General features: G+C 37.2%; 2 protein-coding genes across 5 annotated transcripts; one reads left to right on the top strand and one right to left on the bottom strand.

Moving 5' to 3' along the window:
• Positions 1-6,443: 6,443 nt before the first annotated feature.
• impa1 (inositol monophosphatase 1) lies at positions 6,444-17,787 on the bottom strand. 2 transcript variants are annotated; one of them, XM_005805705.3, is made up of 9 exons: positions 17,705-17,787; positions 17,290-17,389; positions 15,920-16,053; positions 13,587-13,691; positions 13,293-13,338; positions 12,981-13,089; positions 12,745-12,853; positions 11,406-11,557; positions 6,444-8,435 (listed from the first exon to the last, which is right to left on the bottom strand). In XM_005805705.3, the coding sequence occupies exons 2-9, from the start codon at positions 17,350-17,352 to the stop codon at positions 8,314-8,316; spliced, it is 840 nt and encodes a 279-aa protein (XP_005805762.1). In that variant the 5' UTR covers positions 17,353-17,389; positions 17,705-17,787; the 3' UTR covers positions 6,444-8,313. The 2 variants fall into 2 exon arrangements, with proteins under 2 accessions (XP_005805762.1, XP_023182125.1); XM_023326357.1 differs by lacking the exon at positions 17,705-17,787 and adding an exon at positions 17,607-17,690.
• A 1,164-nt stretch (positions 17,788-18,951) lies between these two features.
• Positions 18,952-25,254, top strand: LOC102227962 (ADP-ribosyl cyclase/cyclic ADP-ribose hydrolase 1-like). 3 transcript variants are annotated; one of them, XM_023326681.1, is made up of 10 exons: positions 18,952-19,098; positions 19,476-19,548; positions 19,659-19,782; positions 21,090-21,216; positions 21,295-21,430; positions 22,182-22,264; positions 22,349-22,422; positions 22,496-22,588; positions 24,355-24,441; positions 24,792-25,254. In XM_023326681.1, the coding sequence occupies exons 2-10, from the start codon at positions 19,500-19,502 to the stop codon at positions 24,877-24,879; spliced, it is 861 nt and encodes a 286-aa protein (XP_023182449.1). In that variant the 5' UTR covers positions 18,952-19,098; positions 19,476-19,499; the 3' UTR covers positions 24,880-25,254. The 3 variants fall into 3 exon arrangements, with proteins under 3 accessions (XP_023182449.1, XP_023182451.1, XP_005805786.2); XM_023326683.1 differs by having other exon boundaries at positions 18,952-19,101; positions 22,206-22,264; XM_005805729.2 differs by having other exon boundaries at positions 18,952-19,101.
• The last annotated feature ends 2,199 nt before the right edge of the window (positions 25,255-27,453 follow it).

Genomic DNA, 27,453 nt, shown 5'->3' with positions numbered 1-27,453 from the left:
TGAGAGAGAAGGAGGAGAGCAGCAGGAGAGGCGTTGTCACCCTGTTGTCCCCGTTGTGCACCGAACATAAGAGTCTCTGAGATGTTGAGAGGCAAGCGGAGGGGAAGTGATGGGACAAGCAAAACAAATGCATCAGTCCTGCCGTCTCCGTGGCAGCTCTGTTATGAATAATTTATCCGGGATGACGGATGTTTTGGATGTTTGGTTCCCCGGGATCACAGCTGCAAAATTGAGGCACTGATGTGGTGGTGGGAAACTGCTGAAGGTCAGCGGTTCACTCTGAAAGATAGTCTCTGAAACCCTGATGAGTTATTTAACACAAAGTTCTAGTTCTGGTAGGACTTTCTGGAGGTTCTTCTAGGGCATAATGTGAACTTCAGCATGCTGATGTAATAAAAGTGAGGCCTTTTCTATCTGCAGCCAACTCTGTGAGGTACAACAGGATAATGAAGCACTTCAAAGTGTCTTGAACATACCATTGTCGGGCAGTGGCTTCTTTAATTTACATGTTCCATTACATAATATCCAGGAGTTACATGACAAAGCATATGGATGTTCCCAACCATATCCTTTTGCAATTTGTCTGAGCAATACTATGTTATGTCTTCCTCACTCAACAAGATTCTTGAGTAAAACCACCTTTGTGCAACACCTTTGTGAAACTTACAGTTTTAGATCCCTAAACTTGGGGATTAAATCAGAATCACTAAACTTATGACGTACCTGGTCTCGCTGCTCTCACCATTGTAAATAGGTTTGTGTTTGAATTTGTCGCTTGGAGATGCAGAGTTGTTTGATTTGTGAGAAGATCAGTAATAATCCGCTATTTGATGGGTGCAGCAGCCCAGGCAGGCAGACACTAGGCACCCCGACAGCAGTGACACACCCGACACCTCCCGGCACTTCTGCTAGATCCATTAATGAAGGCCCAGCCAATGCCTGGACCACCCCGCCGCAATGGCTGAAACCCAGAAGAACAAAAGGACAGAATGCACAGCATCATCCTGCCTAGGGGTGAGCTAGAGAAAAAACATCCATCCATCCATTCCTGGTTACTTGCTAAGACTGTTTTTAGAGTTCTACTATGCTTAACATTTATATGAAGTATTCCTAGCAATGGACACATGTATTTGTAAGAACCATTGGCAGATTGTGAAGGGTACTTTTGTTGTAACCTTTGCGAGGAGAACTCAAAACTTAAAGGCAAATTACATGACAGTCACTAACTATATATGCACAATTCTTTTATACAAATATTTGGCCTTACTTTACCTCCAGCATCACTGTTACTTCAATTTGGTAACCATGAAAAATTTTATTGCCGTTTTCTTAACACTCCTCAGGCTCCTCAAAAGACCCTTTGGTCCCGTCGGAGTGTGAGCCTGATAAGACTTTATTGGTATTTCCTGCTTTTCCTGAAATTCAGAATATGAAGAATTTCACTGAAACCCCTAACAAGCATTTGCCTCCAAGTGCAGAATAATACAAGAGTAATTCAAAGTTTACCTTCAGGAAATGACACGTTTCAGAAAACATTTGGAGTCTCTCAGACAGAAAAGCTGAATTCAGGGCACATGATGGACAAAACATATGGACATTAAAAGCTATCTAGAAAAAAAATTAAAATGTGCATGTGTAGATAAATATAAAACGGTAATTTATTGACCTGATAAGATGTTTTTATCCACCTATATAACTGTTTCTTCGAAGTGTTGATAACTTTCTATGAATTAGACAAATAAAATTCAAAAGATATAAATAAAATAGATTAATTGTTCTTGGCTATGACTTGTCCAGTCACTACAGCAAAGCTGCAGAATAGGATTTTGTTGTGTTCTCCTATAATTGCAATACCCTTGCAATCATTTTTATACACTTTGAAGTTTTTTCCCATTTTGCTTTGATGCATCCAGTCACTTTAATGTATTTTATTAGGATTTCACAACACAAAGTAGTGCATACTTGTGAGATGGAAGGAGAAGGACGTTCTAGTTTTAACACACTTGCTTTTTCTCGAATTTCCTTCCAAGAAACTAAATTTCCTTGTGTGATTCTCAAACTGGTCTTGTTTTTCTTTGGACGTTGGTTAAATTTTTCCGTTCAGTTTACCAAACCATAACAGTGGATTGTGTACCTTGTTCTTTAAAAAAGTATCACTGTCAACAATTTGAGGACGCAAGAAGTGTTAGGCCTAACAAAAGCACACAAAAAAGTATCTGAAAATCAGGTTTTTCCAGAATATAGAAAAAAAGAAATCCAGCAAAGACCTGAAACAAGATGTGGAAGGTGAGTCATCCTGCAGTCGATGATCTACTGTCCCAGCAGCATTTCCATATGGGTCACACTGTTTTAACAAGCTAAGTGAGTATTCGTCTGAAAGTAGTCATGGACTGGACTGAAACTGAATGAATAAACATTCAGGTTGGAATCTAAAGATACTTTTTACAGTTGAATTCATCTATCACTTATTGTGTTTTAATCTGTACTGCAATAGATCTCAATTTAAACTGGTGTGTGAATTCAGAGCCTGTTTCTTCTTTCAATCATGCCCCTAAAGTTTCTACCAAATACTATCCTCATCTTGATTGAATCTTCCAAACCTGTGTGGCCTCACAACGCCTGAAGTTATTAATTTCTTGGAAAACTGCTTAGAATTCTGCATGTCTCATTTTGCTCTCCGGGGGGTTTTACTGGTGACATGGTTGACATTTTGATTTTCTGGTGAAGCAGGAAAAGCGAGCAGAGTTTGGTCAGGTTAACAGCCAGAGCAAGATGGGGTTTTTAGGGAAGAAGGGAAGAAGACAACAGCAATGCCGCTGTTAACAGTTATGGTCTTAGCCTGGTCCCACACATACCTAGCATTGTTATAAATCAGTGGATAAAAGTAAGAAACAAAACTGAAGCATTTTCTGAAATGATTTTGCCTGGAAAATGTATCCTTAAAAAGAACATAACAATTAAGTTTTTAAAATTAAACAATCTTGTTATTTAATTAATTCTTGACTCATTTCTATGTCTTCTTAACCTCATGTGCTAAGAGTTACTGTATTTGTAGTGGATGCAGCACCCTGAAGAAGTTAAAGCGAAGGACAGAAAGATGTAGATAAACCTCATAGTAAACGCATACAACAAAGTACAACTAAAATGAGTTATGACTGAAAGTACAGAAGATAAAATGGGGATAAAAAACACAAAAGAACTCCATTGGGCCAGTATAGTGACATAATTAGGAAGCAGTGGGTAAGGAAGTAAGCAGAGCCTGGTAAAAGCAAGTGGTACAGCGCAAATCTTAATTGTCCAACTCTTTACGTAAGAATAAATCTTGCAACAAAAACCTACAATCCACAGTTGTAGAATTACCAAGAAGTAAATTTGTCTCCCTCAATTATAATGTATCAAACATAATAGAATTTTGACTTTGCAATTTGATATCTAAATTTCAGCTTCTATGTCTTTAAGAAGCTCCTGCTCTTTATGACACTGATCACAACAATGCTTCTCATTATGCCATTTACACACGTTCTCAGGAGTGTTGGACTGAGTAATAATTTGTAGGACAAACTCAGTGGACTTGAAGTTCCAGCAGGTGTTTGCTAATTGCTGCTGCCGCTAGTCTGGAGGAGTTGTTTGGGGGAGCGGTGCTCTGTAAGGCGGAAGCTCAGCTGGAGACTCCAGCTCCAAGGAGGAGTTTTGTGGAAAAGGCGACACTTTGTGAGAACTATTAATTAAGCACCCCCGAATGGTTGCCATGGGAGATTCAAAGATTCTTCAAACATGCAAAAATAATCAAAACAACACTCTAGGTATGTTTTTTGTTTGTTTGTTTTTATGAGGAGCAAACATATCGTAATAAAAAGCTCAAAAAACATGATTTTACGTAATACCCTCTTAGAGACCTCACCTTGATGTTTGCTTGATCTTTTTATCCAATTCTACTACATAAAACGCTGTGACATTGAAACACTCGCAAAGCACGTTGCTACCATAATTACAGTATTTATTTGAAAGCCTCATCTCGACTCCTTGGTAGTTTGGCCAAACAGCTACAATTTGTTTTATCTCCTCTTGCCATGAAAGATTTCTCGAGAATATATTTGGATTGTTTAGGTGGACAGATGCGAATTTCCGCTGCGATTAAAGGAGAAGGAGCTTGTTTCCTTCAGTCTAAGACAAAGACACTGGTTTTCTATGAGTTTCCAATTTATGGAAAAGCTGGATTTCTCTGAACATCCCAAACTGTTTAATTTCTTCTGAACAAAAATTTGGGTCAGATAGTAAGTCAGTTGAAAATCTTTGAAATTTGCTTACAGGCTCAGTCTGTGCTTTGACACCCGCCAATTCTTGGTAGAATTTAAGTAAAAATACAGTATATATATATATACATATATATGGATGGATGTAAATATTTGAGCCTCTGAGTCTACTTGTGTGTGTGGTTCAAATAAATTCAAACTCGTGCACCCAATTTTTGTTTTTAAAAATGAATTGACTCAGTACATATAGAATAATTATACAACCCTGAAAAAAATGGTTCAAATGCGTCCCTAAAGACCCCAAATTAATAGGCCAGTGCTGAATGTATGTTAACATTACATAACTATATTTAATACACCACTCTCGAATCACTTGGGGTAAATTTGTTGGGATAAGCCAGGAAATCACAGCTTCTGCAGAGAACAATGCTGCCACTTGTTGGAGGTTACCAGGTCATAAAGTTGGAGAATGAGGATGTGGTTGGTTGAGGCATTAATGACTCCGTAAACAATAAGAGAGCATGAAAATTTAAAGACGCAGGGATCTGGTAGGATTGCTGCAGAGCCGCTGGAGAAAAACCGGCGATAACGACACCGCCAAACTCCCCGCCTGCATACGAGCATGCACCACTGGCTTCCAGAACACATAAAGTCTGGGTATGCTCGAGTAAAGTGTTTTAAAACCATTTGTTAGTCATCAGCAAACACAGGCTGGAGGGGAGAAAAAGAAAGAGCCCATGGAGGCTTATTTTATAGAGCATATCAGCCTAGGATGGGGGGGTGAATCGTTTGCAGCTCTGACTGAAAGGGCAGGGGAAACACAGCACACAACTTTACATGCTGTAATGGCTTTTATCTCTCTCCTAAATCACAACAGTAGTTGTGACTGTTTTTACTGCGTGTCCAGAGGCCTGTTTTCAGTTTGTCACCAGAGACATTTTTTCTTGTTCGTGCCTTCACTTTATAGATTTATCCCTTTTCTAGGTCAAAGCCACACTTTGTGGATTCAAGTTACTGCGCCTGGGAAGCTGGGATACAGAACGAATTTTCCACACAGTGGCTTAACTCAACAGTTCTCTGCAAAACTGGTGATAAATCTTCTAACATTTCATTTTTGGGGGATGTTACAGTGCATTTTAATGGAATAGTCTAGCATGTATTTGTAGTTAGATCCCCTGCAAAAGTACATGTAAAATGTTATGTGTGTTCAGGAAAGTAACAGAAGACCCCCTTAATGCATCCTCCCACCCGGTAGTGGCAGCAGCATGCTGTGGGGAAGCTTTTTAAGCATAATGAAGCGGGTCAAACCTGGTAAGATGGATGGAGCGTACATGTTCAGCCACAATACAATTAAAACCATCTCTTACAACAACTGCAGCAAGAAAAATTATTAATTTTTAAGTCTTGAAGTAGATTCTGAATTTGATTTATAACGAGGCCACGCATGCCAACAGAGATTTGATCCAAATCATTTTGTTGTTGCTCTGGTTGGATCTCTGCAGCTCCTTCAGTTACCAAAGCTCTCTTGGCTGCTTATCCAATCAATGCTTTTCTTGCAAAGTCTGTCAGTTCATTTGGATGACCTGGGTTTGTGTAGGCATATCAAATGCACTTTCAAGATTTCATTTGTAAAACAGAAAATGTGAGTCGATTGTACTTTCCCTTTCTTCTCACCATTTTTGTATTATTTTGAGTTGGTTTTGCACACAAAACCTGAGTAAAACATACCAAGGTTTCCAGAAATAAATGGTGAAATTGAAGGGGTGTGAATAACTTTATTTACACATAGGAAGCAAGAATTTAACAGGAATGTCTACATGATGCAAAACAGAAATGAGAGGCGTCTTGACAGATTTTATTCGTTTTTTTCCCTTCCCCTAACTGTTCATTTCTATTTTCCTGCAGGGATGAGTCGTGACACTGAGCTCCCATATTTAGTCATGAAGCTTGCCATCTGCTCAGTCAGCACATTTCCTGTAGAAATGTTCATACACAGGCTCTTATTTCTGCTGCCAGTTGTCCATTATGTCTGTGGTTTACAACAATGGCGTGTCTGTGCTGGTTGACACCAGCCTCAGCTTCAGCTAAACGAGTCAATTTACGAAACTGAAATATAGAGGCAAGGATGCAGGAACTATATTTAAGGGAATTTTTAAATAACTTTAAAAAAACACACATTAAAGATACACATTTCATGCTTTTTTTTTTATTCTAGACTTGATAAGAAGTCATACAGTACAGAAAAAATAGATATACAGTACAGGAGTTAGTCATGTGACGTATGTGGTGAATTGTGGACAGTGCAAGTTAAATTCACTCTTAAAACAGGTACAGAGCTTTCTGGAAAAGATGTCTAAAAACCCTTAAATTACATAGAAATAAAATTATTGAGGTTGAATAATCTCAGACTGAACAATTTCAATAAAACCCAACGTTATATTTATTCCGAGGAGGGAAAAAAAGAATCCAACATTAAGAAATAATTGCTTTCTGTGTTGGTTTGGTCACGTTTAGAAATCATGATCCTCTTGAGAAAATTTGACTTCAATTTACGGGGCTTTTCAAAGACTTAACAATACCAACCACTTCAACGACGACTCAGAGGCTTTGGAAAGGAAAACAGCCCCCAGCATCACACATCTTCCACCATACCCAACAATAGGTTTCAGTTGTCTTTCTACTTAATAATGCTTTATGTCACACCAATCCTACTCTCAGTGTTTGATACTGAAAAGCTAAAGCTTAGTTTCATGTAGCCAAAGCACCACTTCTAGTTAAAGAAAAATGAAATAATTTACATTTAGGAAAACTTTCTATGGCGCCACTGTCCAAATAAGGGTTTCTACAAGTTTCAGTAAGTTACCTATTAGGCTTTTTAGGACCAGAAATAGTTTAAAACAGGAGAGACATGAATAAAAAAAAGAGACACTTAGCTTCATTGATTTATAAGTTTACTTACCAAGCTAAATATGAATGCCAAATTAAGTTGATGTATTTTGGCTCTTGAGTTCAGTAATTTTACACTTAGGTTACCCAACTTCAACTCGATTCTCACAGTAGATAGTAAACTTTACAATGGACTTTAGTCTACAGGTCAACTATACAATTTCTTCTGTGCTGGCTATGGACAACTGAGCAGCAGCGTTTTTATTAGAATTGCCTGCAGATACCATATTCTATCTTAGGCAAAAATTGGTCCATTGTCAACAAAAGCTGATGAGTTAAGCAGTAAACAAATAATCTAAGACATACTGTCTCGTACTAGATTTCAGACCTAGTATGAGAAATCACAAGACTTTTTAAGGCCATAAAATGGAGGTTATTACAAATAGGACTTCTTTTTTAGGGACCTGCAAAAACTGGTCAGCATGTAGATAGCATGTGCTGGCTGCAAAGAAGACAAACTGAGCCCAAGCCACCGCTCTTTTCTGCAGGGTGTTTGTAGGTTTTGGGGTTTTTATGGCTCTGACTGCAGATATGGGCAAGCTTAGACTCAGCAGCTCTTCTCTTGTAGTCATTCCTAACCAACCAATCAACCAATTTGGATTGAATTCAGTGCTCTGTTGTCTTTCCCATTTCTAAGAATAATGATAAATATTTTTTGAAGTTTAAAAAGATATTGTGGATAACTTGTATGAGAGTATATGTTTAAAAAATAGTTACATTTTTTAGATGTAATTTTTTCCCCCCAACTGAATAAATATTCTTAGTTTAAACATCTTTAGAAATAAGCATGAACCTTGATGTTAATATTTTTAAGGCTGTAATGATGCTGTTTTGAGGTACCTAGTAATAAAAATTTATTTTTTATGTTTGAATAAAAAAAAAAATGCCTGAGTGATTCAATAAAATACAACACAGTGCAAACAACTCAACAACATAAAAGTATGTGTGTATGACTAAGTACTGATATACAGGAGAATAAAATGTTTAACGACTCCGCTTGCTGTTGTTCAGAGGTAACTATCATTTTGGTTCCTAAGGCAAAGACAGGCTCGACACTTGTTACACTGTAAGCAGCTGTGTGTGTTTTTACTCAGCTTCCGCTGGCTGTGGAGGTTTAGAGGCCTTCTGTGTCGTCCCTGCCAACGGGGAACTCTGTTATCTCCTTGGCAATTCGTTCAGCTATCGTCCTGCTGCTGGCAATAATCAGCCTGCGAGACATCAAATCAAATGGCCCACCTGGTTAAGGAAGAGAGATGTAAAAATAAGGACTTTTTTCCCCCTAATATGGTAAGAAATTAAATGATTAACAGAGAAGTGTGTTTGTGAAAACAACTGAATGATTCAATAACATGTTGCCTTTAGGAGCTAAAACTGGACCTGTTTGCTTTTTTTTGGTTTTGAAGTGGTGCAGGAATCTTGATTTCTTTATTTTTTTAGCTGTGATATTACAGCTGTTAATGCATTAATTTCGATTAATTACATAGATCCTAACAAAATGTATCTTTCTTGACAAACAAAAATCCCAAGCCTGGAACTTTTATCGCAGTTTGCCGTATGTCCATAAATCTGTCGCACAAGCTGCATACGAAGCAGCTTCTCTTGGCCCACTGGGAGTTAATTTTCCCTACAAAAAACAATCTGATGGGACACTGCAAAATACCTTTGTTGTGTGAAAGCTGTGCAAAAAGGAGATGGCCTATCAGAAGTCCACAGATAACATTTCTAAAAAAGTATATTTTTTAAAGTTTCATGAATGATCAGGGGTTCCTGAAGCACTTGAAAGCTGAATGGGTATAATAATCTGTACCAAGCAGATAGTTAAAGAACCTAAAGGACATACTAGAAACAATAAATTTATTTGTTCAACAGTTTAGCAGCAACGTTTTTGAATTGAAAATGTTGCTTGTTTTGTCAATATATAGTTTTGATTAAAATGAGAATAAAATGCAGACCTAGAAAAGGGTAAAAGAAAAACCCCACACTTTTCCAGACTGTAATAAAGACCAGATTATTTTTATTCTGTCCCTAGATGTAAAAGTCTTGACCTGAAACCAGGTGCACTTTCGATTTACCTTGACTATCTTTTGCGGCTCATAGAAAATGTGGACCAAACGTGAGACGAGAATAGTAAAAGACGGTGAAAAACTTTGACAGAAAAAGAAGATCAAGTACTCTAAGGTGACATTTTCTATTCTGCAGAAACCACAAACACAGCTGTGCTCAGCCGGAGGGGGGGCTTGTGAATTGCTGCTGCCTCACATCTTGAGATTTCTGTTTACATGGAAGGAAAACCAAGGTGCTTATATAATGGGGTGACACTTGGATAATGAACATTAAAAATAATCAAAAACATCCCTAAAATTGTTTGGGAAGCATACAGTAACCATTATGTGTCTAATTTGTCTACGATGAATGTTTATTAAGTTCTATAACAGATCTGTCAGACCAGAAATAGCATTTTGCTGAGCTTGTTTCTTGATGCAACAGTGACCCCTACACTCCAAATCTGGAAAGGTGAAGCATAAGTTGCATTTTTTAAATAACTTAAGTTGGAACTCATCTCGCTAGTAAGATGAGTAGCAAGTAAAAAAAAAAAAAAGTGAGAAAGTTGCGAAGCTATGATTCACGGAGCTGGTGCTGGAGACGGTGCTCCGTTTCCACAGTGACCTTCTACTTTTGGCTTAGAGAAGAGCAGCGAGAGATTTCCTGCCTCTACGTGTCTCGCTGTACATCGCAGCATGCTCGGCACAGCGCAAAGGTTGCTTTCACTTTCCTAAGAGCAAACCCCTTGATGCACAGCACATGCAGCGTAGGTGGGGGTTCAGAGTGAAGAGGGGCCTTTACCTCAAAGAAACCACCTGCAGAAGCTGCCCCTGTGGGCGGTGGGCTATGAGGGAATCAGCTCCACGTCCAAACACCTCCCTCACCTGATTGGACAAACTGGTTTCAGTTTTTAGGCAAGGATGTGTCGAATGTTCTCAGGGTGAGCCCCTTCTCGAGTTTGCCATGACGGCCCCTAAAGTTGGGTGGAAAGGAGTGAAACCGGGGAGAGGGGAAGCAGTTTGTATAGGAAGTCTGTAGGCTTCGATGAGGCCAGGCTCCCTTTGGAGATTTTCCAGAAGAGCAAACTGCAGTATTCATCCAGCTCACTGGCCAGATTGCAAATATTGATCGCATGGAGAAGTTTTGAGTATCTACCAGACAAATCAGTTAATGCATTGTTAAAGAAGTTGAAATGAATGACAGGGTTACGGGTGTTTTATAGGATAAGCTTTGTAGGGAGCATCAATATATATTATTGGACTAGACAGGGCCTATTAGCCGCTATAGCTAGTGACACACACCTGCAGGCGCCATTACTGTGCACTGAATAATATCCACAAAGACCATAGTGGTCCAATGTGGGATGACTGTGAAGCTGTCAAAAAAATGGTTGATATGCTCTTATTTATTATCTGATTTCTATAAAATATGGCTTAATTTAAGCATGAGAAAATTGCAGTTGTTTAAAGATATAAAATATGTATTCTGGTTTCAGTCAGTTCTGTCAAGATGCAAGGGAGGACTAATCAAATACACATAATTTAATTTTACATAATTGTCACTGTAGGAGCCATAGTCTGTTAAAATAAAAAAAATAAAAAACTATGGCTACTATACTTTCCAAAATATTTCATCCTTTTTGATTACTGTTATGTATAACAAACCCGTTGTCATGGCAACCGACTGACAGCAGCTCCGAAGACCGAAATGCATCAGGAAGTAACATCAAAAAACATTCAAACATTAAACCTTAAAAAAAAAAAAAAAAAAAATACATACATACAAAAACTAGCTTATTTCCTCTCAGGTTTTTCTCTCCATAGAAGCCACACCTGGTCTGCAAGAGGGAACCGGTTGAGATATCCTGCAGTCAACTGATCATTCTTCCTATCCTGCTATTAACTTTTCCCTTTCATTAGGGAAAGAGAAAACAATTTCTTAAACTAACTTGAATAATACACTAAACTTAATGCACTGCTTGATAACTAGGATCAATTGGCCAATCTTTTGAAAAGTGTCTCAAGATGACATTTGCAGTGAACTGACACTAAATTAGTAGAAGTGTTCCTAAAGTACACATTTAATTGGTCACTTTGACAGGTACTTCAGTAAGTTTTCAGCAGAATCCCTGTTTGAAGACGTCCAGTTGTCTCTGTGACTCACCTGAAATGTCCATGATGACTCCTCCGGCTTCAGTCACGACGGCCGCCCCTCCAGCCATGTCCCAGCAGTGGATCCCCATGTGATAGTAAGCGTCGGCCGAACCGGACGCCACTAGGCACATGTTGATGGCTGCGCTGCCTGGGGAGCGGATCCTGGAAACGGGACATTTAGTTTCAGCTTGTAGTGGGAATAATAAATGAGCAGCAATTATCCCCTGCTTAACAGTTCGTTATGTTACTGTGCATATTGTTGCTTTTTCAACTTTTTCTTTTATCTAACGAGTCTGCACAACTTACTTTAATGTTGAGAAAACACTAACAAGAGGCGGCTTTTATTGTTGGAAAAGATAGATAAAAAAGGTTGCTGTGTACACAACAACAATGGAGGAGAAGGAGGAGGGCAGCAGCAGCTTCCATATGATTTATTAATAGACGTTTTGATCTAATTCAGGTCAAAAGATTAAAAATGAAGAGGGTAAGACCATTTATACAAACGTCCCACTGGGAGGTTTCAGGCGCTTTCAGGTTATTTAAAAAATGCATCACAAAACACTACAGAGGGATGGGTCTATGAAAAAAAGAGTTTTTAGGTAAATTCCTCTTATTGGGTAAACAAAATGTTAAAGAATAAGAGCTAATCAGTGTTTGTTTTACAAGATGTGCAATATCATACTGCTAAATGAGACCTTAAGGGGGTAAGGATATGGAGTGTGAAGGTGTAGAAGTTTCCATTTTAATATTTTTATTTTATTTTGAGGGGTATTTTGTGCTAAATGCAGAATAAAATAACTACTCAAAAGTAAATAACATTTTTTAAAGAGTTGGAGCACAATAACAAATTTTGCTGGACGATAAATTGTCCCAGAAGTTATTGCGATAAACGATAAAATTTTGTTTTCAGACCATTTTCAAGTAACATAATGGAAATGGCTTGAAGTCAGCAAGTTTCCAGATAAACCGTTACTACATCTACCTGTTCCTGACTCATGCCAGAAAAAAAACTTCCCCGTTTTTCTATCACAAACCTAAACATGTAGAGTTTGCTAAATGGTACCCTGGAGAAACTATGCTTTGAATAAAAAAGGTCAATATTTTTTGTCACTCATTAGAGAAACTGAAGCTTTTACATTATATGGAATCATCTCACAGTGAAAAACATTAAGCCATTTTTTTTTCTAATTTTGACAATTATGGCTTATAGACAATGAAAACAACAAAAGAAAGAGTTTAAGAAGATACAAAAATGACATTTTATACAGAAATGTCAGGCTTCTGAGAAGTATGTCGGTTTTGCCTTCTCCTACATTAATTGCTGCAACACTCCATAAGTTAATATTTACCCATGAACAGGAATGGTGAGGATAGTCTTGATGTTGGCCAACATAATGTTGAAGTGCTCAGTTTCCTTCTTGAAGCCCATTTCAGTCAGCACCAAAGACTTGCTAATGTCTTCAGAAAGGGAAACAAAAAGAAACCCATTCATTCCTGAAACAAACGGGATCAACAGCGGACATCCAGCTCCACCTAGTGGATTGATTTGCATCTACAACACCAGTCATGTGTCGTACGGAATCACCTTTCTGCCCGGACACTTTGATGGGGTTTCCGTTGCAAAATGCCCCCTTCCCTTTCCGTGCCGTGTACATTTTATCCTCGATGCAGCTGTAGACAATCCCAAACTCTATCTGAGAGCAAAAGGCAGAAAACACGCTGATGATTGAAGCTGTGTGGGAGGAGGGCTAAAAACAGAGCAGCAGCTGCATAACAAGGAGAATTTTTCAGCATCACTATTCAGAGATTCACAAGGCGACAATGGGGTTAATGTATATTATAATCAAGAAATCCCAGCAGGGGAATAAACATGAGATTTGCATACATTAAGACCTACCTCTTTCTTCACTGTGAAGCCGATTGATACAGACACAAAGGGGAACCTACCCAACAGAAATGTACAATATAAAACATCCGTTTAATGAACTCCCAGTAGGAATCAGGCTTTAAGAAGCGAGCTTCTATTATCAGTTCATTTTCATCTAATTATCCCTGAAGACAATCCAAGAGAGGACAATCCAAGAAAGGGAAGCTAATTAAAAGATAAAAATAGTCAAGGAGGGACTGAGATGAAACAGATTCAGAGCAGTTTCAGGCTTCCAGGAGAGCCTTACCTCCCGGTTAGGAGTACCTGTGCACAAAGTTGGTGGTGCCGTCGATGGGGTCGATGATCCAAGTGGGATTGTCGGTGAGAATGCTGGGAGCACCAGCGGCTACAGACTCCTCACCGATGAAGCTTAGAAATATAAAAAAAAAACAAAATGAAACAGATAAAACGGCAGCAGTTTTGAACTATTAAATTGATTTGATATGAAGATATTTGACAAAAAATTGGCATGTCTAAGTAAATGACAAAAGTCTAACAACACACCTGCTTTAAGTTTTTAATTTTTGTAACACATACTTACACTTAAAGTGGCGGTATTATGTATTTTCCAGGAAAACAGCGCTATTTTATAGCACAATCAAGTAACTATGTTACCTTCAGTTGTTGTTAAATGCTGTGTATATGTATATGTATATATCAAACATGACATAAAATAAATTTGACTTTGTAATTTGACTACTTGAAATCGGCCCCCATCTCTTTTAGGAGCTCCTCTTTTTTCTGACACTCCACCTTCAGCACGTCATCACAACAATGCTTCTCATTATGCCCTTTGACTGAAGGTAGTTCTTATGATTAGCTCCATCAGGTGTTGTCTAATTGTTGCTGCTGCTAGTCTGGAGGAGCTGAGTGGTTGAGGCATGGAGAAGGGTTGCTCTGTGAGGTGGAGGTTTGGTTGGGGATTGCAGCTGTGTGGAAATCGGCGGCGCTTTGTCAGAGCATATCTGAATGGTTGCCATGGGACCTACTAATAATACAGTCCAGTGCCAAAAAAACATTTCAAAAAAGAAAAAAGCGTGACACATTTGTGGGCTGTATTTGGAGGAGAATTCAAATTTGGACAGCCTTCGAAGGATGCAACACCTGAATATGAACACACCATATACAGTCAGACCCCACTTCAAATTTTTTTAACGCTTTTATGGAGTTATTTAATTTTTCCAAAACTGTTTTATTTTTTCTTCATCTTCCCTTGATAAACAACTACAACATTGAATGTTTCTAGTGTTTTCAATTAATTCATTAATTGTATAACCATGAAAAGTTTGAGAAGCCCTTGTGTTCACTAAGACTAACTGCCTTAATATATTATTATTATTCATATGTTTAACACGCACATTAATAAACAGTTTCCAGAGCTTGGCAGGGTCTGAAATGACCAACACTTTTCTGCATGTTTATATGTGTAATTATATAAGCATGGTCTAAATATGCATAAAGCATATTTAGAGGGTACAGAGGTCCTCAACCTTTTTAAACAGAGAGCCCCCTGCTTGCATTGACACAAATTCTCCATTCCCGCTCTACTGTAGCATGGGAGCATAAAAAAACGTTTTAAAAATTTGTAAGTTCAGATTTTTTTTCTCCTTTAAATTTGTAACATAATGCTTAGTCCTGGAAAATTACAAATTACCTGAGTCTTTATGCTTGTGTGTTTTCAGAAAATAGAGAAAAAGAGAGTTACTTTTATTGAGCAAAAAAGGTGATTTCTCCATCCAAGTGGATGATTTCCACTTCACACTTCTTTCGACAGCCTCGGCGTAGATTCTCTAAAATAAACTTAGCTTCCTCCCCAATCATGTCGCAAGTTTATGCTGAACGAGAGACGCATCAGACATACACACCTGGCATGTATTGGAAAAAGCAGAATATGATACAAAGTTTGCTTTTGACTATCGTCAAGCATTTTGATCATCTCTTTGATACTAAAAGCCCAGACCATGATATTAATTCAGACAGCATATATATCTTAGATTTTGTACAGATGTGGTTAACTACAAAGGTTTAATCCGTTGTGCATGTACAAACAACAAACATAAGTTTGGTCATAATTTGCTCCGCGTGCAGACCGGCGATGTGTGTGCAAGTGATCTGGTTTACAAGAAGCCGGAACATCTAGAACAGCCGCCCAATGGCACAACAGCAGGCAACTCGAGTTGAGCAACACATTATCAGCTGCCAAATCACTTGACAACGGTAGCCGCAAACAGCAAAACCAGCTGCAAACACATGAATGACCCAAAACACTGGGTGAAAAACTATTGCATCAGGAAAACGCTGCAAATAAACAAAATACTGCAATTAGAGAAAACAGAACAAATGCTGCAAATAAACAAAATACTGCAATTAGAGAAAACAGAACAAATGCGGCTACCACAGACACAATGCTGCAACCACAGGAAATAGAAGCAAGAGGAAAAATGCCACAAATAGCAAAAGCAACTGCAGATTTGAAACCCTGCAAACTTGCAAAATAATTCATCGCTCCATTCCTCTTATGCCCTCTGTCCTATGTTCTTCAGATGGGGTAAAAAAACAAACTCATGCATCAAAGATTTTCCATAACAGCAGCGCACCTGTGCGTGGGGTACTTCTCCTTTAAGGAGGATATAATGAGCTGCTCCACTTTTTGGTCCGTCTCGGTCACCAGGTCAACCGGAGAGCTCTTCTGCATGATGGTGATGTCCTTCTGCAGCGCCTCGCGGATCATCTGTCAGAAACACGGCAACGACTGAACACATCTGCTGCTCTAATTAGCCCCATGTGAGGAGCGTCATGGTGACAGATTGTTGGCAAGGGTGGGCCACAGACGACAATGTGTCTGAGCTCTGTAGGTTCATAAATTTATTCTGTCTGGGGTTTCCTTTAATGCAACATTATGTTCACGCTGTAACATGTACTGAGAAACAAATTCCATAATGAACACTTTAGGAGCAGAAAAAATGCAAATGACAACTTGCATACAGAAAGCAGGACTATCTGCACCTTTTAAAGAGAAAACCATAAATAAATAGAATTTTATTGCAGAAATTCATTAAATTCTCTAGAAGAAAACCTGGCCCACAGCATCACAGATCCAACAGAGGGCATTTGGGCTGGGGGAGTGTTTGTTACTGAAAAATGAAATCTTAGTCTCAAGTAACATAACTCCACAGCTCTTCAGCAAACTCCACATGTTTACATTTGAGATGATGAGACAGAAAAGCCTTTTTCCTGGCATGCTTCCCAAACAACTGGTTGTTATGGAGACTTAGTGACCCCAGAAAGACACTCTTTACAACAGTTCTCCAACATTAAGATTAACACTGTCTTCTCTAAATCTAGTTGATAATATTTCCCCAAAGAAGTAAAGTTTTGTTTTTGCTAAATAATGAGCTGGTTTAATATTATGCATTTCCAATCAGTGTTTTTATATTTAACGTTTAATTATCTTTTTTTTTTTACTTGTATGAAATAAACATGTACAGACACATAATAAGGAGACATACTCAGTTTTTTTTTCCTCCTTAGAATTAAAGTAATCTAAACTTTTCATGCTTTATGTCAAATTGATCAAATTATTTCTATCAGCTGAATGTCAGAATTATAAGAGGTAATTTTATGTTATTTTTTTAAATTTGAAAAGTTTGCATACATTAGTATACGGAAGAACTGCCTTTTAAACTGTATTACTTGGGTTAAATGTTTGGGTTTTCCTTCACCAAGCTTATCACAAGAATTTCCTGGGGTTCTGACCCAATCCTCCTGACAGAACTGGTATGTTTGAGGCAGATTTTTCTCCTGATTTGCTCTTAAATACTTCTCTTTTTTTAGCAGAAGTGACTAAAATAAAGTAAAATAAGAATAACAGGTTTCTGAAGGCTACTCCAAAAATATTGGCTGTCCTGAAGCCACTTTCTTAGTGAAAGCACTGATTAGACTTTATCCCCATAAATACTTTGCTTACCTTTCCTGCCCGTTTGGTGACATCTAAACAGAAGTCCATACATTCCTGCCAAGGATCGCTCATGTTGATAGAGAGGAGCGAAGAATAAAGATTAAGATACCTGGAAGATAAAGGAAGGCTTTACTAAAACACACCAACATCCAGTCCGTCGAGTTAACAGTCCTTTAAGACAGCAACCGTAATACAAAATATTTTAAATGGGTTAACAACATGTTTTGAATAAAAAAAGAGGGAAACATTAGTTATAGCATAGGTTAGCTTTCTAAGATAGCTTGTAGCTTCACAGATTTAGTGCAGGAAGATTAGATGCCATGTACCAAAACACCGTCAGATAATTTCCCAAGCATTTGTGGATTTGATTTAATTTCCGCCTTTGAGTGCACACCTTGAGGGATCTCAAGCTAGTTTAACCAACCTGGAGAATGAGAGACAGCCACAACATTGACGTTTAGCCGTGGGAGGCTGGAGCTTCCGCTTCGTTTTCTTCTTCTTGGCGGATTGAAAACAACTTCAGAGGTGCATACCGCCCCCTGGTGTTCATGACTGTAACCTCATCGTCTCCACCCACTGTATTCTTACATTGTCTAACGTAAAAGTAATGAATAATTCTTTATTTATCATTTCTAATATTTCCTCTTGTTCTCTTTCCTTTAGTTGCATATTTAAAACGCTTCATCAAAACATGATCAGCACTTTCTTTCTCCCCGAAAACGTCACATTTGTTGTTTTTCTTTTCCCCTATTATAAATAAGTATTCTCATTATTACATTTTCCCTTCTTCTTCTTCTTCAATCACAGCCAATTCTTTGTTATTACAAGTTTTGGTATTCTACACAATGTTTTTCCTTTCTTGTTTTCTTTCCAATTTTTTGCCATATTTCTATTTCTTTTCCTTTACTAAAAGTGTTCAAATGCAGATAACTCCTGATTTAAACCAACAGGTGGCAGCAGCATCAGTGGTAACAACAACCAACGTACGTCTAAAAGTTATGCTGGACTTTGAAGATATGCATGACCACACATCAAACTTCAATCATACATTATAAATCTCTTAAATGTAATGCAATGTCGCCCTAACCAAACCTGTAATCAGTTTCATCTTAATTCAAAACAACTGTCAAAATCAGATATTCTGTGGTAAATAACATCCTACAGTTTTATTTTAGAGATACATTTAAAAATGAAATCAGAAGATGTTTGGTATATAAATAAGTTAGTGAAAGATAATCAGAATCAGGACAAGTCATCCCTAAGTTGTAGAAATGTGTGAAGTGTATGTACCATGTATGTATTGTTACCAATGTTGGTTCTATTATTTTTTAATCAAAATTAGCAACACTATTGCATTTCAGTTTTAGACTCAAAGAAACTAATGTTGAGAACTTTAATTTTATAGAACAGATTTTGTCAGCAGAGAAAAACTAACAAAATTTAACTGATTGGATATTTTGCTCATAATAAAATTCTTGAGGACTTTGTGTACATTATCTCCCAAATTATGGTGCAAATTTTCAGAGTACAGAAAACACTTTGTTTGGGACATTCCTACCAGCATCCTAATAGGAGTCATGTGGATCTTCTTTTGGAAAATGGGGATGGAAAAAAAAAAAGTTTTTCAAGAATGCCTTGGTCATAGTAAGGATACGTGTTTGTTAACCAGCGAAAACAACCTCAACAACTCTTAGTCCCATAAGGAAACTGTTGGATGCATGGAACTATCAGACATAACAATAAACTGGAAATCAAGAACCAACTGCTTCCCATTGCAACTGTGGGAGCGTTTTGCAGGCCATTACTAGGAAATGGAAGGTGGTAAGCTTGACATTTTTCCAGAAATTTGTACAAAATATTTTTAACTTCATGTACTTTAAGGAAGAAAAAAGTTTAAAAAATGTTTTCCTGTAACTTATTCTTACATTCGTTTGAAGTCTTTGTATTGAGTGCTTGACACGCTGGTGGTTTTGTTAGAGCTGCACTAACAAAACTTACTTTTTGCACTTAATGCATGAGTGCAAAAAGTAAAATAAAGCAGTTGAAAGATGTTAGCTGTTCAAAAATAACAATGACAGACATCTTTTGAGTCTTCAGAATTAAATGTCGTACTTTGCAGCTACATTCTGTAATACCCTCCTTTTTAGGGGGCCTTATCAACGCAATGGCAAGTTAAAACATGTCTCTTTTTGAAGAACTACGGCGCGATCAAGGTTTCCATGATTATGCCTTCTGTTAAATCGGCTTGCTCCGTAATAGTCACCATATGTAAGTAATTCTCTCCAATGTTCTCGTGACATTCTTTCACAAAGTCAACCACTCCTAAATGTAACAGATACTGTCTTTTTTTTTCTTTGACTTTTGTGCCTGACTCAAAGGGATTATTGTGCCTCAGCTCTGCCTCTGTCCCGTACAAGCCACGTTTGGGACAACTCCAAACATTAAGCACATTGTGATAGGAAGATGCTTCACTTACACCACACTGGTTCAGCCCGGCTTATGGTAATGTACCATTAATTAACAGCACATTAATAAATGCACACAAATAATGTGTATTTATAGACACATTATGCGTATGAAGAATGAAAGAGCTTGAAAAAGAAAGCAGTGATTAACGTTGATGGATTTGTAGTAAGCCATTTACATGTCAGAAATTTGTCAGCGGAATCCACCAGCTTGTGTTTACAGACTTTTTATGAGGTTGCTTTTATTGTTGCATTTAAATGTCTCAAATTGTAAGACATTTTATCACAAGATAATCTCTGGAAATGCAAAATACATGTCTTAACAAATGATTTTATTTAGTATTGAAAAAAACAAACAAAAAAGAAAGAAGTCAACCCGGTGATATGTAAAAAAAAGTAACTGCTTCCTATGAGTTTAACAACTGTTTTTGCCACTCTTGGTAAAATGGTGACAAATTGCCGTCTAGCATTTGCCATGACTATCAATGAGTCATTTTTATTACTGTATTTGAAATCCAGTCCACTCTTTTTGCACAACTGTTTCAATGCAGCATCATTGAATGGTTTTTGAGCACAAACTGGCTAATTAAGTTCATACCACAGCATTTCAATGAGATTATAGTCCAAACTTTGACTAAGCCACTCTAAAACCATGAATTTCGATTTTACTTAGACTTACTGCTGGAGTTATTTAGTTCATTTTCCCAAATGTTCCAGAGTGTAAAGTCACCTTCCATTTGTGTTAAGAACCTAAAAATAAGTGATTGGTTCTTACACTCTGTGACCCAAAGATGACACACTTTACTGTATTTCTCTAACAGTAAGCCTTGGAAAAGCTATTTTATGCCTCCTTTGTCATCCTCTTAACTGTGACTTGTTTGTCATAACTCCAGTTGTTTTTAATTATTGCTTAGACATGTTTAAGCAGGTAGTTATTATTTTTCTTGTATCCATGTCCTTACACGTAAAGATAAAGAAGCCAGTGCCCTGCCTAAATGACATGTTCCTTTGTTCAGTTGACAAGCCATCAGTCACCCACACTCACTTTAAGCCCAGGAGGGTACGGCTCTAAACCTCATTGCTGACAAAGCTGGCTGCTCACACAGAAATGGAAAGTTAGGTGGAAGGAAAAACTCAGAAAAATTTCCACAAGCAATGTGATATTCTAAGCTTCTTATAAACTGAATTTTGGATATTTCTGAGGTACAAGCCATAATCATTAAACTTAATAGTTGCTAAAATTGCTCAAATAAATTACCCTTTTGGTCAATTTCTAACATTTTACTCAACAATTGCAAGTCTTTCATCAGCGGTTATTTTTGTGATCAATTGTTTCATATTCAGGTATGACTGTGAGGAAATCTGGAGGCAGTTTGAGAAGGCTGTTGTCCAGCATGCCTCTTGTAATGTGACAGAAGAGCATTATTGTGAGATGTTTAACATGATGCCACAGGTCTGGCCATGTGATAGGGTGAGTGTTGAAACTGGAGTTTTAACAAATCAGTTCTTAAATCACTTGGTAAACTGTGGTTTTCTATTATCTATTCAGTTTCTTTTTTGGAGTAAAACCAGGATGTTGGTGCACAGCTATGCGGCTGTTTTTCGGCATTTCTGGACACTGGAAGACACGTTGGTTGGTTTCCTGTTCAACGACCTGATCTGGTGTGGCCAGGAGGAAGACTCTGGTTGGTTGATCTTTATCTGCAATAAAGAATAGTTTTTAAAAAGGATTATGAATACAGTGCCTTATAATTTTGTTAAAATTCCATCACAGCCTAACCTTGAACATCAATGCATTTTATTACGATTCTATAGGATAAGCTGACACAATAATGTGCATATTTGGGCCGTGAAAAGAAAAGAAAAGGATGCATGTTTTTCCGATATTTTAGAAATGAAAATCTGAAAACAGTGGATTTATTTTTACCACACAGACATCTAAAAACCGCCATAAGTTTATGGTCATTTTCTTGCTGGAAGTTGAGTCATTTTCTCTGCACCCTATAAGAGTTTTTGTTTTCTATAGGATTATGTATGTAGCACCATTTATCATTTAACTTGTACTCACTTCCCTTTCTTTGCAAAATAAATCCCCACATGCTGTTACTGCTGTTCTTCACAACACTTTCTTTCACATGGTTTCAGTGTCTGCTACATGACAAATTGCAAACAGAACTTCTCATGACTTTGTTAAGTCTCACTCCAGAATTTCAAAATATTTACAGCATTAATTTCAGCATTAAGTCTGGTCAAACTGGATGATTTAGCTCATTTGGTTCCTGCCCTGGCTAAAGTATTTCTCTAGCACACCTTCAATAATCTACTGCTGAACTGTAAAAATACTGAGGCTGGTATACACCTATTTAGACTAATATTCCAAAGTGATGTATGTGTATTTTGCTGAAATGTAACATAAATATAATTTATTTGATGCAGACTTCAATTTCAATTCTTGTCCAGCATGGTCAACATGCAGAACCCATCCAGTTTACTCGTTATGGAAGCGAGCCTCACAAAACGTAAAGTTTCTTTTTTATCAGCATACAATGTTTCCTACAGAATCTTGCGTGCCAATTTGCTCTCACTGGGTTCTCGTTTGTTAGTTTGCAGAGATGGCATGTGGGAACATTACCGTGTTGTTGAATGGGTCTATTACTAATGCATTCAACAGGAAGAGGTAAGATGACAGGAGTAAGTTACTGAAAACGTGTTCAAAACTTAACTGTTTGACTTCTTTTTTTTTTTCATAGCATGTTTGGAAGCGTTGAACTGGACAGCCTGAATCCTCAGAGAGTGAACTATGTCAACATAAAGGTGGTGACAAGTCCAGAGGGACCTCACATGTAAGCACGAAAACTATATTTTTAAAAAAAAAAACAATATTGCCTCAAGCACATTGCTATGATAAAGAGCTTTTTTGGCTGCAACATTCACCAATTGACCACGTCAAGAGGTGATGATTTAGTGCAGAAGATGTTCCAGTCCTGTATTCCAGCAGTGATCTATGTTGTTTCAGTTTCTATGTGCTCATTGGATCAGAAAGTAATCTTCAACAAACAGGACGTCCACCACAGAACCAGGAATCAGTTTGACTTTTTCCGGCAGGTGATTTATTGTCCTAATGGTCATGAAGCTGCTCAACAGGAGATCACTTGTTTCCTTTATTTGTATGAATTATTTTACATTTTGTCACATGACAAACATCAAATAGAAATGAATTTATTGTGATTGTACCTCTGGTCAGCTCAGCACAAAGTTTAACTGAGAAAGGGAAACCAAAAGTTGCCTATTTAAAAAAAATTATCTAGTGAAAAATCAAAGAGGATTAGCTTCTAAAACAGGATCTCTAGCTGAACTGAATAAATTCACAACAATCATTATTACAATTACTACAAAACAGAAGGAGTTAAAAGGAGTTAAATACAGGACAGTCCTGACAGAAAACCTGTTAGATGCTGAAAAAGACTCCAACATGGGGCAGAGGTTAAACTTCCAGACACCAGAGCTATAATGCAATGGTTTGGATCAAAACATATTTATGTTTTAAAATGGTTCAGTCAAAGTCCAGTCAAATTGGTTGAGACAAAACTTAAAAATGTGCTGATAGTATCTATTTAGTATGAAAAGCAGAATAGATCAAAATGTCAATTTCCAGATGTTGAAAGCTGGTAGATTCAGAGGGAATAAATTAATATATATCACATTTTCTGATTCTTACTTGTAAAATTTTAAAAACCCATTTTTCCTTCTAGTTTACAATTATGTCTTACCTTACACATAATAAAGTAAAATACATTGTAATTTGTGGTTGTAATGTGACAAATTGTGAGGAGTAGCTCTGCATGCTCACTTTTCACCGGCAGAAGTAAAAAGCAAAAAGACAAACATAGTATATTGAGACAGTTTAGGTGACTCACTCTTAGTTTTTTTTAATGGTTTGCCAGAAGAGTCAAGGGCAATGAAAGAAGAATTTCTTCACATCACGCTTCAGTTGCAGATTTCCATGGAGTTCATCTCCTCTGTAACACTCTGTGAATTTCTAAGTCTGTTCATCTGATTTCATTGATGTGACAGTCTGATAAGATCACACATTATGGTCACTTTTTGTTCAGACATGTCAGAAAGAGAGGTTCACTTTGTTTAAAAAAAATGAATAAAATAAAATGGGTTCATACTCACTATAGAGTTGTTGCTTTTGTTTCAGTGTTTTGTTGGGATTTTGCCATGATGTAAATAATCAACCAGTTCGAGTGTATTTAAAATCTGAAGCATTAGATCACTTTTACAGTACCAACATGTTATAATCAGGTGCTGGCAATGGATAAAACTAATTCACTTTTAGTTTGTATCATTAAAATCTAGATTTTCTTTCTATTTAATTTCAAAAATATCACTTTCTAGTCCCAGCTGAACAGTTTAAACTACCTAGTGTCATTTATTACTTGACATTAACACAGAAAGGCAGGACTTAAAAGTACCATCATTATGCAATGTCAGAACTATTGTTACTTAACACAGCAAATTTAAGCTATGTTCATTTTCACCATTTCTTTTTTATAATTAGTTGCTAAAATATTTCAAACTATTATGTTATTTGACTTTCCTGCAGAGAATCATGCAGTCAAGGATCTATCGTAGAGCTCATCCAAATACTCTGGTCACGAGGTTTCCGATGGACCTGTACCGATAGTGACCTGTAAGTGACATTTGAAGACTTTTCATCATTGTGCAATTTTGGAAGATTGCTTAGGAGGAACTGATTTTTAAAAAAATCTTTATTGTGAATGTTATGAAACATTCACTTTATGTATAGTGCATATCTGTTGCAATAAGGTTGTTTCTTCCTAGGGTGAGGTTAGGGATACTTTTTGCCTTTTCAAAAGATTATGCCTGATCCACCAATAATTCGGCATCTAAACTCTTTTCTTTGGGCCATTTTGACCTTGTGACTACATTGGTGGAAATATCTTTTTCTAAGGATTTTGAGCCAAACTGTCAGCTGTGAGAAACCAAATTAACCAATTTTTTTATTATTTTTTTTCACAGGACCTTGGTGATCCTTCAGTGTATCCAGGACCTAAATCAGCCCAGTTGCCAGATGTTGGCAAGCAGCATGTTGCAGCAAAAGGACTAAACATCCACATGAATCATATTTTGAAACCATGTGTCAAGCTTTAAAATGTGTCTGCCTGGTAGTGAAACTAATTTAATGGTTAACATTTTCTTTCCAAACCTTCCTTATCAAAATATGTTTTGTTAGGATTATAGATTTTTGTATCAATGTTTGGTGTTTAACCTCTCCCTTATGTTTAACATTTTCTAGAAGAAGTGGGGGTGTTTTACCACTAACACGTGCACACAGCTGCAGCCTGCACACATAACTGCTAAACATCACAGAGGTTTCAGATTTTAGGTGCAAAAATATTGTGGTAATTAAATAGTGAATGTGAATATGTTTGAAATAAATAAACTAAACTAAAACAGACAAAACATTTGGTGTGCATTCATAACAATCAGTACATGATTTAGGGGGTAATCAGAGTCAGATGGCTAATTTAATTAACCTGATTTCAAAATGGTTCTGCAGACCTAACTACTAATAAGTGGTTTCATTTAATACTTGTATATTTCCACAGTGTTTATCATTCTTATGTACACTTTTTAAAAATAAAGTCTTGAGCTTTAACACACCTACGCAAACACGATGCTTGCATGGGTGTGAACAATGTACATCTGAACTGTTCACCTCATGTTCTAGCTTGAATTGAAACCACAACTAGAAGTTCAATATTTAACTTGCAACCACCATTGTACTTGTGAACATGTTCTCCATTTTAAGCTTCCGATGAGTTATGTAAGGAAACAGCAGTTTCGCCTTTCATCCTTAATATGACTGTCTCCTACACAAGCTGTTGTTTTTAAGAAATTCCTGTTTATTTTCTCATACATTTTATCACATTGTGTCATTTTCAAAGCACAGCTTAAGCGGTTCACATCCTTCTGTTTGATTCAAGCGTTTAAGATTAAACAAGTTTGGGCTTGAACATCTGGAGACATCAATCTTTTTTACGCAAACTCCACAGTTGTGAGGATACCAGATGTGCGTGCAATCATCCCCAGTGGAGCGACGACGTTATCAGGACGATGCTTTGTGGCCTTAAGCAGCATTATCTGTCAGGATCTTTAGGTTCATGCTTTTTGATTATTTGTTATTCTGTATTCCTGTTTTTTTTCTTTGTTTCTTTTCAGCCATCTCTTGGGTATTGTAGATTATGTTTATTATTCATTGTGTTACTCTTAGATTCATTTTTCCTAGTTCCTCTTTTTGTTTACTCACCCTGGCCTTCTTGTGCCTTCCTCAGTCTGCCATCTGCTCTCTCCCATCACACCTGTAACCTGTTAGCCAATCATTCTGGTTTATTCTTCCAGTTTACTCTCTCAATATTTAACTACTTCACTCCTTCACTCATTCCTCGCTGGTTCCTCCTGTTATGTCACCATTTTATTTCCTCCATATACCTGGTTAATTTTTGTTCCTGTCCTTTCTTTGTGTCCTCATGACAGTTTTGCAAGTGACTGTTAATAAATCTTTCATTAAATATTAAAATTTCTGGATGGAGCATGAAATTGGGGCTTTTGAAAGGCTGGCAGTTGCAATTCCATATATGTTCTGTATATGTTGGGAATATGACGCAGGTTAGATGCTTTCATCTATTGCTTTCTCATACAATTGCACTACGCTGCCACCCAGCTTTATTCGTTCCATGACGTCCAACCCAACCCAACCCTCTACCTAAGTCGCCAAGCTGAATGTTTAACCTCTTGTGGCCAGATTAAATCCTGTACACATCCATTTCTGCATGTGTTTGTATTTACACCACTATTGGATTATTTACTTTGTTAGTTATATATTTTGTATTTAAATTACATGATGACATAAAAACCAACAATTGTTGTGAAGTGCAAAAGATTTGGATTTTTGTTTAACATTTATGCATCTTGCAATGCAGTTGGGAAGATATTCAGAAATGCTTAATGAAAAACAGCTTAATTTGACACAGTGATCAATAAATATAATTCCTGATAGATGTATCCCATCATGAACAACAGCATCCTGCAAAAACTAAAATGCATTTGTTGTTGATATAAGATTTTAGCAGAGGTTTGGGAAATGTTTGCTAAAGGTAATGATTAACTTTAACATACTGCTTCAGGATGACTTCCCATAATTAATGAACCAATGATTTCTTCAGCTGAAAAATTCTGAGGAAGAAAGTCTTACTGTCAGTTCATAATTGTATGATCAAGTACAAGGTTTAAGACTGGTCTAGTCAAAGTCCAGACCAAATTTTACTGACAGATTATGCCATGCCCCTATAGGTCAGGCTGCTGTTGCTCAAAAGTCTCACTACCCTTGGAGATAGCTTAAGTGTCTTTATAGTGATTGGGGGGGCAACATGACATGCAATCATGTTGCTGCAACATGATTGCAGCAACATGACTACCTGCATGTTGCTGCAAATGACACGCAGGAGCAAGATGAATAGTTTTTCTCCCTTTTATGAATGAAATCAAATTTTAAAGCTGTGTTATGTATTTATTCACTTTATATTTGCCTTAACTGACCTCTGTTGGTAATTTAGAACTTATTTCCCACAAATTTAACTCGTTGTAAGTAACTTCTAGAATACCATATTCTAGTACTAAA

Source organism: Xiphophorus maculatus, chromosome 21 (assembly GCF_002775205.1).
Source record: "Xiphophorus maculatus strain JP 163 A chromosome 21, X_maculatus-5.0-male, whole genome shotgun sequence".
In the NCBI taxonomy this organism is placed as follows: domain Eukaryota; kingdom Metazoa; phylum Chordata; class Actinopteri; order Cyprinodontiformes; family Poeciliidae; genus Xiphophorus; species Xiphophorus maculatus.
Note: the sequence above shows the minus strand (reverse complement) of the source record. Positions and strands in the feature narration are given on the sequence as shown.